The sequence below is a fragment of the Corythoichthys intestinalis genome, chromosome 9, assembly GCF_030265065.1.
Source record: "Corythoichthys intestinalis isolate RoL2023-P3 chromosome 9, ASM3026506v1, whole genome shotgun sequence".
NCBI classification, from domain to species: Eukaryota; Metazoa; Chordata; class Actinopteri; order Syngnathiformes; family Syngnathidae; genus Corythoichthys; species Corythoichthys intestinalis.
Window position 1 is genome coordinate 29,921,881 of NC_080403.1, and position 17,387 is coordinate 29,939,267.

Here is a 17,387-nt window from a genome sequence, read left to right on the forward strand (position 1 = left end):
CAGTCTTTCTACTCCAATATTTTTACAGGATATTCTTTTTATCCAAGTATTTCTCCCCAATAGCTAAATACTGTAAATGGCATGCTCATGACAAATAACAGTCTTGTGCTAAATGGAATATGAAATAATAAAAATGCATTTATTCAGGATGACATGGTAGAATTCCTCCATAATGGTCAAAACTGTTGACTTCAACTTTACTGTCGCACCTCCCGAATTATATTTTATGCCACCTAAGTCGGGCTTATTTTATTTCCCTTCCCCAGCTTCGGAGAATGTAAACAAACCAAGAGGTGTGACAGCTAGCCGACATGCTAACCCAAACCGAGTGATGTTTCAAAGTCTTCGAAGGGGAAAATCACACATAAGTAGCCCGGATGATTTCACAAGACGACTGGGTTGTCGATTGTCTTCGCTGATTGGCAACCCGCCTGGCGGTGGACAAGTTAGAGCTCGTCGTTCCCTTGCTGAGGGCAGAGGGTTCGTTTGCGGGGAAGCAACTGGACAATTACTGCCGGACAAACCGGCCGACGTCGGAGGAGTGTGTAGCTGCCAAATGGTTAACACAAATATGGTAAGATTATTCTTTACTACATGGCGAAGTCGTAAACAGCGAGAGACTCAGTGGAGGAGGGCGGCTGCAGTTGTTATGCAGCTAACATGATAATATGTGTATGAGGAGAGCTTTTTACATGCCCATCCATGATCAAACATAAGTAGTCCTTTATTTAAAGAAAGTTTTAAGTGTTTACTTTGTAATCGCTGTATTCGCGGCTATTTTTAACACAAAGTTACAATTTCTGATGGGTTGGAAATTTTGACAGAACACCGGGCCCATGAAGAGGGCAATAAGCCAAATATAGTGCTCTTCGGGCGGGGGGATGTGCGACAAGCCGCTGGTCGTCGGCCGAGGGGACAAGGAGTTTGTCAGTCACAAAACTCAAGCCACCTACATATTAAAATGATCCCAGTATCTGACATAATACAAAACACGATGTTTACTCACTTCCTCGTAAGTCCCATGGCCCCACAGTAGTAGGGCTTGTTTTGGCCAATATCCACCGGTGAATGGGAACTTTTGAAACCCAAAAAAGGCTCACACGCCACTCTCTCGCACAGCAAAATTTTTCTGCAGCCGTTCGGCTGGCGTGATGCCAAAAATAAACGAATTAATCCGCAAAATCAGCTGAATCCTTAGTCCTTCTCATACAACAGTACGGCTGTATACTAGTGAAGAGGACTCTCTCTCCCGTACACGTCACAGCGCCCTCTTCCTCAATGCCAGACCGAAGCCGGAAGTCTGTCATTTTTGTAGCGGGATTCAAAAATTGAATAGATATATCGATCGTTTTTCACACATCCTAGTGGTCCATTTCATTCAGGAGCATAAAATACCGCGTGTATTATGAAATAAACATGCTTTTTCGCGTCACAGGCACTTTAATGGTCCACAGGCATTTGAAAAGGTTCATTTTTCTTCCTCACTTTATTATTAAACCAATTTTACACACGCAGTAACTTTTTGTTTCACTTTTGTGTGAAACATTTTTAAACTCCTCAAATTTCAAATCTGCACTCACTTAAGACAGGGTGGCGCATTACCGTGCCGCAGCACAGCAGCGCATTTCCACGCGTCACCAGTGGGCGCATGTTTCAGCGCCTCGCACAAAGAGAGCAGAGCTCGCTGTGGGATGCGCACAAGGAGAATCGCCGCTCAGTGGCACCGCTGTCCTCCCTGTTTGTTGGCCAGCATCTCGAGGAGTGGGAATCAGAGGAGGGGATCGAGGAACATCCCGCTAAACTGCGCCTACCACCTCGCGGCTGTGAAATCACGACGTGGGGGAATTTGTGGAGGTGGACACGCACCTTGAGGAGACAGGATAAAGTAAAGAGCGCACGAGGCAGGGAATAACACCTTCGGGTTTCCAGACGCAGGCTCTGCTGCAAACAATGTTTGCAGCCGACTAGCGGATATTGGAATTACAATCAAAGCAGTTTCATAAAGGGGAACAAATAGCCTCACTTTGAAGTAAGTATCGATTTCCACCTTTGATTTTATGCATTATATTCTGGGCGAGAAAAACGACAAGTTGGCAATATAATTTGCATTGAAAAAAATAACAGGAGGGAATTAACCTAAGGTGTTCAACTGAAGGAAATGAATGACTTCTGCAGGCTGAGCCTTTGAGCATCTCCGTGAAGCGTTCTTAAATCAGAGAAGGGGCATCGATTCAGGTTGTGGATGTTGATAGTGGCCACTCATGCACAATGCTGATGAATGCGTTTCTAGACAAGTCTCAAATGGTTTGGATGGTCCTACTGGGGTTTGAATGGATGAGGCTCATTTCCTTCATCCAGGACGAATTCCATATGCTTTCACACTGCTCAGTCGTGCAGTCGGCAATTTTTTTTTTTTAATAAATAAATAAATCCTCCAACTTTCTTTGTGTCCCGAGTGTTTAGTAATATATATATATATATATATATATATATATATATATATATATATATATATATATATATATATATATATATATATATATATATATATATATATATATATATATATATATATTTAGTTAGACATATTGATTAAATTTTTACTGCCTACTCTGTTTGGTGGACACGACATCTTTCCGCATGTTAGTGATTCATAATACTAGTTTATCACTCATGCTGTGTTCTTCACATGTAAGCTCTTTTATTTTTTCTTCCACGAAATCAATGATTTTATCCATGGTGGACTGTTAACTTTGTTTTTTCACCCAAACAACCTAAAAATGCAGACATCTTCAAAGTATTCTGATGGAATTATAATTCTTCTGCTTGACAGTCATGTTTATTTATAGTTCTTTGCACATAATTTGAGAATATCAAGCAGCAGCTAAATGGGAGGTGAAACATTTCTTTGAAGTCATGCAGCAAATTATTCCACAGGCCAGCAAAACCCAACATGGTACTGCAGCAATGACTTTTTATGGCGTAATTTGCTCTGAAAACTATTTGACCTCATACGCATAGTGAGCATGCATTGCAGCTAGTCAGTGGCGCCGTCATGAGCGTTAACAGTGATGAGGAACGGTCTTTGACTGCCAGGGGCTATCAAATAGTATTTACAATTTGCAACGTTATAGAGCATGGTCGGGGCCAAATAAATGTAGTCAAGGGCCCTAAATCCCTGAAAGTGTTCATTATGCATTATCATTATGTTTGTTGTAAAACTGGAAAGCTCGACCAAACTGGCCCAAAAGTGTTTCTTTGTCTTCCTTGAATGCCAGTCATGTGTTTGTGGCAGACTTTAAACTGTCTTGGGATGTGCCTGGCTGATGATGGGGTTGAGAAATGGATCACTGCTTCTCTATCTTTTAAGTGCACTCGCTCCCATCCTGGGTGTCAAGCAGCAACTGAGGGTTGCAGCCGCACTCAACACAGGAGGGAGTCACTTGGACCAGCCTGCTGTCTTTGAGTAAATCAGTGATTTGCACAATCGATAAAAATACAAAGTATGTTTTTCTGTCTTTCCTGCCTCAGTAATGATCTCCAATTGAATGTCTACACAACCCGAAATAAATTGCTCCATAATGGCCTTGGACATATCATTTTGAACCAACAAGTTAATGCCGTAAATGAATTTAGGAAAATTTGCACCACAACGTCCATTCAACCACTTCAACACGATTGCTAAAATTTCAGTTTTCAAAATCTGTGTGGGAGTAAAGCGCAATTACATAAAACTGCCATACATTTGAGTTTTAAAAAGGCACATAAATCAGATTTAGCTATGTAACAAATATTTCTTACTTTTTCATTTCATTGAGGATTTTGCTACAGCTTTAGTAGTCACGAATTACTGACATTAAACCCCGTTTTTATCTTTTAATCACTTCAGTTATGTTTCTATCCTTTCTGGATTACGTGAAATGGGCTGGTGCACTGGTCTTAAATCAGAGTAAATTAGGAGGCATCTGTGCACGAGTTGCTGCAAATCTTCATTCATAGGCAAATTAGCTGCGTTTGCATCCTGAGGTGGTAGATGTATGTGTTTTAGAGATGGCTGCATATTTTGAAAGACAATTTAAGTCAGTGGAAAGGGATCCATTAAATAATATGTTGAATACAATCAACCTTTTGTGTTGTGTACATATACAGTACATAGTTGTGATGTTGTGTTGAACATAAATAAAAACAGAATACAATGATTTTCAACCTATATTTAATTGAATACACTGCAAAAACAAAAATATTTAATGTTCGAACTGATGAATTTAGAATTTTATGGCTGCAACATGTTCCAAAAAAATTTGGAAATGGTACATATACCACTTTGGTATATTATATATATTAAGTACTTTTACCAACATTCAATAAATATTTAGTATCTTAGGACACTAATTGTTTAAACTTTGTAGGCGGAATTATTTTCCATTTTTGCTTGATGTACATGTTCAGCTGTCATATTTTACGCTTCATCATGTGCCACACAATTTCAATAGGAGACCGGTTTTGGACTGTAAGCAGGCCAGGCTAGTGCCTGACCCCTTTACTACGAAGCCACACTGTTTTAACACGTGCAGAATGTGGTTTGGCATTGTCTTGCTAAAGTAGCAGGACACGTATGAAAAAGATAACACTTGGATGGCAGCATATGTTTCTGCAAAACCTGTATGTACGTCCCTTTCATCATTAACGGTGCCTTCATGAATGTATAAGTTACACATTCCATTGGCAGTAATACAGCCCCATTCCATCAGATATGTTAGCTTTTGAACTGAGTACTGTTAAAACATTGGTTGTTTTTGTTTAAATGACATGATGTCACAGTTTTCTATAAAGGAGTTCTAATCGTAATTCTTCCGACCATAGAACAGTTTTCGATTTTTTGTTTAGTATTGCTGTGCACATTGTATAAATTCTTTTACAGGAACATTCCTGTTTGTGGTGCAGTGTCATTTTAGATCGGTATGGTTTTTCAGCATTGTCGCTTACATGCAGTGATGTCTCCAGAATTTCGGAACCTTTTGATGATATTATGAACTGTAGCCCAAAATTCTTTACAATTGTACAGTGAGGAACACTGTCCTTAAACTGTTCGACTATTTTGTCCAACACTTGTTCACTAAAAGGTGAACCTTGTCCTATGTTTTGCTTGTGAATAACTGAGGAATTTAAGGAAGCTCCTTTTTTACCTAGTCGTGGCACCCACTTGTTACCAATTAGCCCGTTCACCTCTGAAATATTGCAAATGGGTGTTTGATTAACATTCCTGAACTTTCATGCTACTTGTTCTATAGCTTTTTGAACGTGTTGCAGCCATAAAATCATGAGTTCATAATTATTTTTTTAAAACAATTAAGTTTGTTCACATTAAATATCTTGTCTTTGTAGCGTAGTCAATTAAATATAGGTTTAATGTGATTTGCAAATCAACATATTGTGTTTTTAATTACTTTTAACTAAACGTCCCAACGTCATTGGAATTGCATGGGGTTGTAGTTATTTCAGTAATTTATTAGCATTCTTTACCGCGTGATCTGGAAGCAGTTTTGTTTAACTATAAAATAGAACCTGAATCTTTTTCCAGCATGGCTATTAGTCGTGCTGTAGCCTATAATATCAACATTGGTTTCGGGCCAATATGCAAGTTGCCTTCAAAGTAAAGGTAGAAGGATTCTGCCTTTGTACAAGGGCTGGTCACAGCTTAGCACAGCAGTTATGCTTATTGACAATTCTATGTTTCTAAACTAAGATGCTTGGGATTTGTTATGTGAGCAGAACATTTGCATTCATAATGCCATAATTAAAATAACAATAAATGAAGGAAAAATAATGAAATAAGTCCAAAACCGCATATATCGATTTGACATCGTTATCAGATTTTTGGAATTAAACAATACTGGGATATTGGGTATCGGTTAAAAAGTCATTATCGGACAACTCTAATTATTAGATTTCTCCACGCTAGAGATGTCCCGATCGATCGGGAGATCGGGTCCGATCACGTCATTTTCAAAGTATCGGAATCGGCAAAAAAATATCGGCCATGCCTTTTTTTTAATATATACAGTATATATTTTTTAATTACATCGTTTTCTAATTGTATTTAACATTACAAACATAATATGTTACACTCATCCAGCGTCTTTAGTTTAGGCTTAAGGTAGGGTTATCAAATTTATCCCGATAACGGCGGTAATTAATTTTTTTAAAAATGTATCACGTTAAAATATTTACATGCGCTGCACGACCCACTCTCGCATTGTCGCACTCATTCTGTAATGGCGCTGTTTTACCCATTAAAAGAGATAACAGGCAGCGTACAACAAGTAGGGTGATTTTGGCAGCCTTTGGAGCCTTTTTTTAATTGTTTAAAGCCTTACAATCCCTCTCCCTATGATTAGAAATATCATGGGAAGCAATGTGGGGAAGCAAGGTAGCACTTGATCTTTGTCTTAAAATCTTAAGTTGGTCCCCAACGCAGAGAAGCACTACGCACAGTCATGGGTGCACTTTCCATCATGCATATGGGCAGAAGTTAAATGCCTGAATTATCATTTACTGAAAGCTCATAAAAATCGACGAGATGGCAATTTTTAGTCACAATATACAAAGTCACATCTGGCCTTTAAGAATTACAAGTCTTTCTATCCGTGGATCCCTCTCACAGAAAGAATGTTAATAATGTAAATGCCATCTTGAGGATTTATTGTCATAATAAACAAATACAGTACTTATGTATATACTTTATATACCGTAATTTCCCGAATATAACGCACACTTTTTTTCCCCAAAATCAACTTGTAAACTCATGGTGCGCATTATAAACGGGTACATGGATGGAGACAGAAATATATATGTATTACATATATATACCAGTATAAACCGATTTTTTTTCATTGACACGGCCACGTTGTGTTGAAGAAACGTATGCGGCGACCCGTTGCTGACCATTACGGTACGTGACGTCACCGTTTTGTTTCAGTAATACTTCACTCTAATCGGCCGAATGATTTCGTCTGTGTTAAATTCTGCTTTTTTCACTCTTCATAAAGCACAGAATTTAGTTTCTTAAACTCATTTGAGTCGACGTTTATTGCAGCTCCGCAATTCGGACCATAACAAATGTAAGGACACACACTTCCTATGTCCGTCAACTACATCGGTCCCTCGGGAAACTCAAACCCAAATAACAATAGTTCCTTTTGTTACTGTCGAGTTGACAGCTATGAGCTCTCACGGATTTCCGACTTACGTTTTCACTTTCATTTTACCGTATCAATCCATGGAAGAAACATTTATTCATCATGAGGAAACGAGCAAGTTATACAGCAGCCTTTAAAAGAAAAGTCACATCTGTTTTGTTTTCTCCTAGATTCTGGTAAGTTGGAGAAGTTGTCAAATCATATTATTACCATAAATATTGTCAGTTTACGGTAATGTTTTGAACTACCAATGTGCTATGCTTGTGCTGTGTTTCACCAGTCAGTAAAATGACATCTCAGTATCTGTACACAAGCTCTGTTTTCTTCTAAAATTAGGGTGCGCGTTATAAACGGGTACAATAATTTTCCCTAGATTTTACAAGTAAATTTGGGGTGCGCATTATACACGGGTGCGCCTTATATTCGGGAAATTACGGTAGTCATCCGAGTTTTATTCATTTTTTTCTTAATGCATTGCCAAAATGTATATGATCTGGAAAAATTATCGGGAATGATTAGAATTGAATTGGGAGCAAAAAAAAGCCATCGGAACAGGAAATATCGGGATCGGCAGATACTCAAACTAAAACGATCGGGATCGGATCGGGAGAAAAAAAACATGATCGGAACAACCCTACTCCACACTTATGCCACGTTCAGGATTTCAGAAATAACTACCCTTTCAGAACGTATAAGTCTATAAGCCCACAACAAAAATGACATTAATCATTGACTCATCAAATTTACTTGCATGTAATCATCTACAAAGTAAATGATGACATTTTATTAAATTTTGCACAACACTAACCAAAATACAATGGTTAAAAAGTTCTTTAAAGGGACAGACAACACCTCTATCATGTGCGTCCCTGTGGGAAAAAAAAAAGTGAACTGAAGAAAAACACAGAATTTCTTTTTGATGTAAAAACTTAATCGTATTTTCAGGATGTGTCTGTCCGACATGTACAAGTAGACATTTTAACATTGCTGGCACTATTTTGGCCAATCAAACGCAAGTATCTCAGATTTCCCGCCCTTTCTCGTGACATCATTATTTACTCATTGTCACATACAACTGTGCTGGAGCCTATCAGATGTTATAGGCTTGTATATGACTGATTACACAAAATGGCTTTGCTAGTAAGCCGTGTCATTTTTTTGTGTTTCAACATAATTTTCTCCATAATCAGAGGTCTAAGAAATTTTCCAATTGCATGTTAAATACTTTGAACAACCATCTTTCACAGGAAGGTCTTACTATATACTAGGTCTGTCCCTTACATATCGTTTAATGGTATTCTTACAAATTGACTAAAAACAGTATATCGATTTTTATTAAGGTTAGTGTGTTGGGATCTCTTTATTATCATGTCAAATAATGAATGCTTACGTGCAGCCCAAAATAAAAATAAAATGATTTCAGAGTTTGAATGTTATGCTTGATGCATGTTAGTCTTTACAGAATAATTCCAGTAAACAGGCTTACGATTGGTTAAAAACAATAATTAAAAAAAAAAAAAAAAAAATTACAAAAACATGTCATAATGCTGTTTATGACATGTGACCTCAAAATTTCTCAGCAAAATATTTTTCAGGTTTAACTGGCTTTCAAGTAAAGCTCTTCACAAATGTGTAAAATCAAGAGAGACACTGTGCCGCTGAAAACAAGAAAACAAGAAACTTACAGTCAAAGTTATTCTGGGAGATTTTCCTCACTAGAGCCTGAGGCTTTTTGAACTGATGGGTTAGGATAATACAGTTGGATCTCATAGAAAGCAGATGGCAGTTAATACTGAGCCACTGAGAAATTCTGTATTTTTTGTCCAGTAGAATCCAGAACCGTATAATTCGATGCGATGGGTTTTAGAGTGGCAGAATTTTTAACTACAGAAAATCCACTCTTGCTGTGACTGGATTTACATCACACAAGGAATCATCTCCAGGACAGTGAAGTTACACCTGCATTGGTCATTAAATTACTATGGAAATTTTAATATACACGTACTATCCAAGACATGCCTGGCCAGCATACAAATATTTCATCCCCCAATACCCCCTCCTCGCATGGCAATGTCAACCTTCTCGTTTCATGTTATCGTCACAATCCTACAATAACAAGTGAGTAAAAATATGTGACTGACTCTATTTTATGTCCATTTTAAGAATTCCAAATATAGCCCAGGGTTAATCACCACAATGTTATGTTGTAAGGATGAGGGGCTGGGTTGGTTTCTTAATCCTGAGAGGCATATCAGTTTCCACTTACTGTGATGTAGGTCAGAGCTTGAGCAAAGCCCCTTCTGTGCTACAGATACTACAATTACAGTCGTCAAGGTCCAATGCACATACACAGGAGAATACTTTGAAAGATTATATAGGTCACTGATTGATAGGTGGGATCTGGTTGATCTGGTGTGTATGGTAGAAAGATTAGTCAAGACTTAAACAACAAAAAAAGTCATTATGAAGTTCATGTTCTTATTACCCTATTCAGGACGTACATCTTGCTTGGCAAATGTCTAATTCATCCTTTGTAATGTATCATATGCCATGTTTATGCTATCAAATACATGGCAAAATCAGATAAATTTACTGTAATGGCTTAAACCATGAGAATATGTTGCTTTATGATGATGTACTGCCCAAAGACAAATACTGCTGACAGATAAATGCAATGCAGCTTTCAGATCGATGAACTTTTTCTAGCCCCCAGTGTTTTAATATGAACCATGGAAATCCCTGACTGATATCAAGTCAATATAATTAAACACCGTCATTTAAAAAAAAAAAAAAAACGATTCCATCATGTATTAATGATTGTAGTACATCATTGCCTTAATATCTTTAAGTGTTTTTGAATGCATTGCGATTCTTTTTTTTTCATTTGGGATTTCTATCGAGGAAATTTTTCTTCAAAATTCTTTTTGAAGGTACTTGGACAATATTTCTCAGATCAGATCAGTGGGAACGACTCTATTTTTCACTTTATTAGAGTAATGTTTCTCTTGTGCTTAAATTTCATGAACACTGGTTGCACTGCATTTTTTTTTACTGAAATTAAATGATACGTGCCTCTCAGGGGTCACTGAAGCCATTCATTTTTTTACCCAGATTAAAAATATGGGTCTCTTTTAAATTTGGTTTTAATACAATTATCTAACGACAGCACCACTATGTTCATAGGTAGTATAGGCGTCTAATGTATTATTTGTTGTTGTTCGTTCTTCTCTTCTGCCTTTCCTCTTCTATTTTCATTTCTGTCTCCCCCATAACACCTTTCTGCTCACTGCTTTCTCCACAATGAATAACCACAATGGGAGAATATCAAAGTCCCATGTGATAACATTAAAACTGTTCAGACCATAAGGCAAGGAGAGACATATTTGTATAGCACAATTCAACACAAGGCAATTCAAAGTGCTTTACATCACATGAAGCTCATAAAGATCACATTAAATCAAAAAAACGTTAAAACAAAGGCAATCGAAGCAGGACATAAAATTATACATAAAAATTGCATTAAACTGAAATCAGAAATGGAAATAAAGCAGAAAAGGAATAAAAAGCAAATAGCTTGACGTTTGAAATATGTAAAGAGTTATGGATATGCTGTAAAAAAAAAAAAAAAAAAAAAAATCGTTTTTAGCCCTAATTTAAGGAGCTAACAGTTTGAGCACACTTCAGACCTTCAGGTAATTTGTTCCAGAGGTGAGGAGCATAATAACTAAATGCTGCCTCACCCTGCTTGGTTCTTGTTCTTGGAAGATACAGGAGACTGGTTCCAGACGATCTTAGGGGTCTTGATGTTTTATACAGATCCAACAAATAAGCATGTATTTTGGTCCAAGGCTATTAAGTGTTTTGTAGACGAGTGGTGGTATTATATAGTCTATCCTTTGACTCACTGGAAGCATGTGTAACGGTTTCAAAACCGGTGTAATGTGGCCCAATTCCTTTGTAATTGTAAGGACTCTGGCAGCAGCATTCTGTACTAGCTGCAGCTTCCTGACTGAAGCTGACTGACTTTTTATTAAATTTTATTTTATTTTTTTTATCAAGACCTGTAAGTATACCACTGCAATAGTCCAATCTACTGAAAATGAATGCATGCATACGTTTTTCAATGCCTTGTTGAGTCAGAAGCCCCTTAATTATAGCTATATTTTTTATTTGGATATAAGCAGATTTAGTGACGGACTTTAGATGGCTATCAAATTTTAGGTCTGAGTCAATAATGATGCCAAGATTTTTGACTTGATTTGTAGCTGTAAGTGACATTATGCCAAAGTGCATGCTTATCTTTGACCTTTCCTTTTTTTGGCTCAAAAATGACCACTTCTGTCTTCTCCACATTTAGCTGGAGAAAATTCTGGCACATCCATTCATTGATTTGATGAATGCATTTACTCGGGAAGACTAAGGGACTATAATCATGTGGGGACAGAAATGTAGAGTTGTGTGTGATCTGCATAGGTGTGATAGGAGATGTCATACTGTTCCATGATCTCAGCTAGAGGAAGCATATACTAGTAGATGTGAGTGATATAGAGTGGTTCAAGAATGGCCCCTTGAGGGACTCCACACATGAATTTGGTTCGTTCTGACTGATGGTTTCCGATTGACGCAAAGAAATCCCTATCATCCCTATCAAGAACAGTGTCAGTGAGTCCTACCCACTGTTCCAATCTGATGATGTGCGATGTGCTTAAGGACACTCATATTCCCATTCTCCGTGTCTAAGCAGCTGAACAGGGCAGGTATAAAGAAAAAAAAGGTTGGTTTTAAGTCCGTTTAATGTTGCTGAATGTATAGAATATTGGCAAAACTTACAGTTTCATGTACCATGTTCACATGTTCATGGAACATAACATTCAATTTTAATAACCTAACTGTGTATTATCATTTTTGATTTTCAAAAATTGAATTGGATATAAGTCTTCTATCAAATACGGGACTTTTTTTTTTTTTGTAATTGTGTGTCCAGAAAATGCACAAAAATGATTGCCTACTTGTTTGGTCATGTCAGAAAACATGCAAACATGTTGATCAATCTTTACTTAGGTAAAAACAGATGTTAACCCAAAAAACAAATGAATAAAAATTTGTTGTTACTCAAACACAACATTAATCACTTGGTGTTAAATGGAGAACTATTGAAATTCCAATTAAGAGATTAAAACAAGGTTTCTGACAAGTTGATATCTCTCTCTTCATTGATTATCAAAACAGTTGTTGATTATTTTGATAATCAATAACCTCTTACACCATTAATGATTTATGTGAACCTAAATGGAGTTTGCCTGCACAGCCTTGAACACCAAACTCTTTGTTCAAGTGTGAAGTGGTGTTTTACAGAGTACTAGTATACACAGTCTGCCAGCTCCTATTAATAGTCAAACTGGGAGAGAGTAAGTATCTTTTGAGGTCATTCATCCCCTTTCTCACTTCTCTTTTAAACCACGGATATGAGCTTGTTAGGCAGGATGAGAAACAAGCATAGTAGAAGAAAACACACCCATTAGGCAGCTGTTTCTTCTTCAGTGCCACCTGAAAATTGCACTGACGGGTTGCATCCCAGATATTTTCAGCAGTTTTTCCCAGTGTCGCTTCTGGCTTTCTTTTGACTTGCTTTCCATATTGTGACTCAAAAATAATAACAACTAGTTTTTCAGTGTTTTATTCACCATTTTATGCTTACTGTATTGTATTTCTATCAAAATGTCATATTTTAATCACATCTATAATTGCTTCCCTTCAGATTAAAATTATTCTATTCACAAGTAATTGGATGAGAGTCCCATTAGCCCTCTTCAGTGAAAGATGATGTTGCCATGGAAACAAATTGTTCTCCTATCAATCACAGGATGCCTTGCAGGTAAGAAAATTTAACACTTGTAGTAAATGCTGAGGGACCTTGTCCTCTTTGACATAATTTATCGTACCTTACAGTGTTATTATTAGGAGCCTTTTTAATTTTTGTTTTTTTCTTTTGGACTAAAAATAACTACTAGTCATAGTCATATTTTAGTCATTTCCAAATGTGTTTGTCTTCGTCTAATTTTAGTTGACTGTTATTCAAAAGTTTTTGTTCAAAAATAAAAGGTTTCCAACAATTTTGAACAAACATAGACAGAGCATTTTAGCATTATTGTAGCATCTACAAGGACAACGCCAACTTTCGTGATAATAACACACACACACAGCAGGAAAAGCAGTAAATTGTTTTCATTTGAACCCACCAAGAAGCCACGAAATGTATGCAAAAAACAAGTTGTCCGAGCGTTTAAGAGGATAAGCAATAAATTATTTTCATTTAAACCCACCAAGAAGCCACGAAATGTATGTAAAATAAAACAAGTTGTCCGAGTCTTGAAGAGGATGCTTGCCACGCTAAATTTGATGCTAATGCTAACGCGAATACTATGGTAATGTGATGAGTTACATTTAGTGTGTGATGATCACTCAGCACAGACCTTTAGCGGATAAGGCAACAAATCTTACCATGCGTTTCCAAATAAGCAAGATGGAGCGAAGCCTGGTTTGGACAGTGGGAGAGGCGCAGCACATCTTAAATTAGTGACACAACCCAAAAATCGCTAGGATGCAATCTGATATACTCCACGTACAATATGAACATGTCACGCATTAAGAACATATGACAGAAACTGTCGTATTTTTGTCTTGTTGTCGTCTCGTCAGATGAAAGCTGGCATTCGTCTTATTATGTTCTACTCTTCAAAGCCACATTTTTGGCTCATCATCGTCAGGTCATCGTCGTGAAAAAATGTTTGTCGACAAAATTTTTCGTCATCCTCATTATGACAAAAACAACGCTGATACCTCATAACAACAACACTAACGGTATTTGGGGTCATTCTTGCTCTGACATAGATGTTACCATTAAAATTACAGTAATTGTTCACAATGTAAAGATGGAATATAAAGCTAATAAGAAACCTAATTAGTATATCAGTAAACACCATAAGACATCTTCAATTAGACTACAGTGATAGAAATGCACTATACATATAGGATGATGTATTTCATCTTCCCTAAAGCCATGTCTTAGTCCATATAAGCAGCAAACAGTGAGGGACAACTGGGACTCCAATCCTATTCCCGTTCATGAACTGTCTAGATCATTATCACGAGCCATCCAATGGAACCAGTGTGTTTTTTAAGCTATGGTCAACACAGTTTCTCTCTCTGTCCTTGTGCCCACTTGAGACCGGCAACACTAGGTCAAAATAACAAGCTCTGTTAAAATGAATTGTAATTACGTTACTGTATTTACAGTGGGGCAAATAAGTATTTAGTCAACCACCAATTGTGCAAGTTCTCCTACTTGAAAAGATTAGAGAGGCCTGTAATTGTCGACATTGGTAAACCTCAACTATGACAGACAGAATGTGGAAAAAAAAAACAGAAAATCACATTGTTTGATTTTTAAAGAATTTATTTCCAAATTACAGTGGAAAATACGTATTTGGTCACCTACAAACAAGCAAGATTTCTGGCTGTCAAAGAGGTCTAACTTCTTCTAACGAGGTCTAACGAGGCTCCACTTGTTACCTGTATTAATGGCACCTGTTTTAACTCATTGTCGGTATAAAAGACACCTGTCCACAATCTCAGTCAGTCACACTCCAAACTCCACAATGGCCAAGACCATGGAGCTGTCGAAGGACACCTTATACAAAATTATAGACCTGCACCAGGCTGGGAGGACTGAATCTGCAATAGGTAAAATGCTTGGTGTAAAGAAATCAACTGTGGGAGCAATTATTACAAAATGGAAGACATACAAGACCACTGATAATCTCCCTCTATCTGGGGCTCCATGAAAGATCTCACCCCGTGGTTTCAAAATGATGACAAGAACGGTGAGCAAAAATCCCAGAACCACACCGGGGGACCTATTGAAAGACCTACAGAGAGCTGGGACCACAGTAACGAAGGCTACTATCAGTAACACAATGTGCCGCCAGGGACTCAAATCCTGCACTGCCAGGCGCGTCCCCCTGCTGAATTAAGTACACGTCCAGGCCCGTCTGCGGTTCACTAGAGAGCATTTAGTTGATCCAGAAGAGGGCTGGGAGAATGTGTTATGGTCAGATGAAACCAAAATAGAACTTTTTGGTAGGAACACAGGTTCTCGTGTTTGGAGGAGAAAGAATACTGAATTGCATCCGAAGAACACCATACCCACGGTGAAGCAATGGGGGTGGAAACATCATGCTTTGGGGCTGTTTTTCTGCATAGGGACCAGGACGACTGATCTTGGTAAAGGAAAGAATGAATGGGGCCATGTACCGAGAGATTTTGAGTGAAAATCTCCTTCCATCAGCAAGGGCATTGAAGATGAGACGTGGCTGGGTCTTTCAGCATGACAATGATCCCAAACACACAGCCAGGGCAACAAAGGAGTGGCTTCGTAAGAAGCATTTCATGGTCCTGGAGTGGCCTAGCCAGTCTCCAGATCTCAACCCCATAGAAAATCTGTGGAGGGAGTTGAAAGTCCGTGTTGCCCGAAGACAGCCCCAAAACATCACTGCTCTAGAGGAGATCTGCATAGAGGCATGGGCCAAAATACCAGCAACAGTGTGTGAAAAGCTTGTGAAGAGTTCCAGAAAATGTTTGGCCTCCGTTATTGCCAACAAAGGGTACATAACAAAGTATTGAGATGAACTTTTGGTATTGACCAAATACTTATTTTCCACCATGATTTGCAAATAAATTCTTTAAAAATCAAACAATATGATTTTCTGTTTTGTTTTTTACTCCACATTCTGTCTCTCATGGTTGAGGTTTACCCATGTTGACAATTACAGGCCTCTCTAATATTTTCAAGTAGGAGAACTTGCACAATTGGTGGTTGACTAAATACTTATTTGCCGCACTGTATATTGTCTGGCGAGTCAGAGTACAGTAATTAAATAATTCAGAACGCTTGAAAATCACCATAGCTGAACATGCTCATTAAAATATTTCTTATATTGCTATATTTTTTTTCAGATGTAAAATATGTACGAATGATGCGCCTCTATATGGGTGCTTTTACATATCAATCTATCACTGCATGTAATGTGTGTTATTGATCTAATAGGCAGCTGGTTAACCATGTGTTAAACTATGAGCCACATGCTGCAGTGGGTAAGCAGTAGGGCACCAATTAGTTCTTCTCTGGCCGCTTGTTGGCTCTGCCTTCATTTGATCCCAGATTTTGTTCCACTTCTCTACCTTTGAAGCCCTGAAAGACATGTTCACCCATACAGCTCTTAGTTATGTGCATGCTGAGTCTGACACAGATAATGTGAAAATGTTTTACCCTGCTTTGTTCATCGCTACATGGCTTACTGTAAAAGCAATTATTTATTACGGACACATTCCTCCGCAGCGATCCCCAATTTTAGTCTTTGCTATTGTGATTATTCATGTAGTTCCCCACGAATATCTATATCTCAAACTGGGTGAATTTTACCCTTGTGCTGTATTTTCACAGTAATTTAAGCAGTATATGACTTATTGCGAACATTTATAATCATTTGCATTAGTTTTAAAGCCTGGTGATACTATAGAGGCAACTATGTGTCTATATGCAGCTAAAGCCCAAGATAAGCGGGACGTATTTTCCTCCCTGCAAGATAAGCAAATAATTTACACACCGCACCATGGGAATAGTCCTTCAGCATTTCTTTGAAAAAACAACAACAAGTTGAAATAAGCAATGGTAAAAAAAAAAAAAAAAAAAAAAAAATAGAGAGAAAAATCAAATAATAAAATACAGTATATGCAGTGCCTGTCATGATTTATAATTTGTACAATTTTATAAATTTCTAGTTTTGTCATTTTCCCACAGCGTTTACAGACGATGTCATATTTCAAGGTCCAAGATTAAGGACAGAGCCTGCTGACCTCATTTTGCCGATCAACTCCCCCAACCAACAGGCCACCATTATGTGCGATGCAGAAGGGAGCCCATCGCCACAATACAGGTAAATTACCTCATCAAATGTACACTTTCCCCACAAATCCCAATCTGGTCTGTGCTTCACATTTCACAACTGAATACGTATCATTCATCATTATTGGTTTTGTATTTTTATTACTATTTCTACAAAGGTTCTAATACAGTGTGCAAGAAAATATAGGTAAAATAGCCTAGTAACATTAATTGTATTGTTATAC

At 37.6% G+C, this 17,387-nt stretch overlaps 1 protein-coding gene across 2 annotated transcripts in view; it reads left to right on the forward strand.

Moving 5' to 3' along the window:
- Positions 1-1,681: 1,681 nt before the first annotated feature.
- Positions 1,682-17,387, forward strand: part of cntn3b (contactin 3b) — a 90,549-nt gene continuing 74,843 nt past the window's right edge. For both annotated transcript variants that reach the window (XR_009064396.1, XM_057845991.1), the window contains exons 1-3: positions 1,682-2,029; positions 12,958-13,074; positions 17,059-17,194. Coding sequence is in view for 1 of the 2 variants with exons in the window: in XM_057845991.1 (XP_057701974.1) it covers positions 13,020-13,074; positions 17,059-17,194 (191 nt within the window). In the remaining variant the exon portion in view is untranslated. The remainder of the gene's footprint in view (positions 2,030-12,957; positions 13,075-17,058; positions 17,195-17,387) is intronic.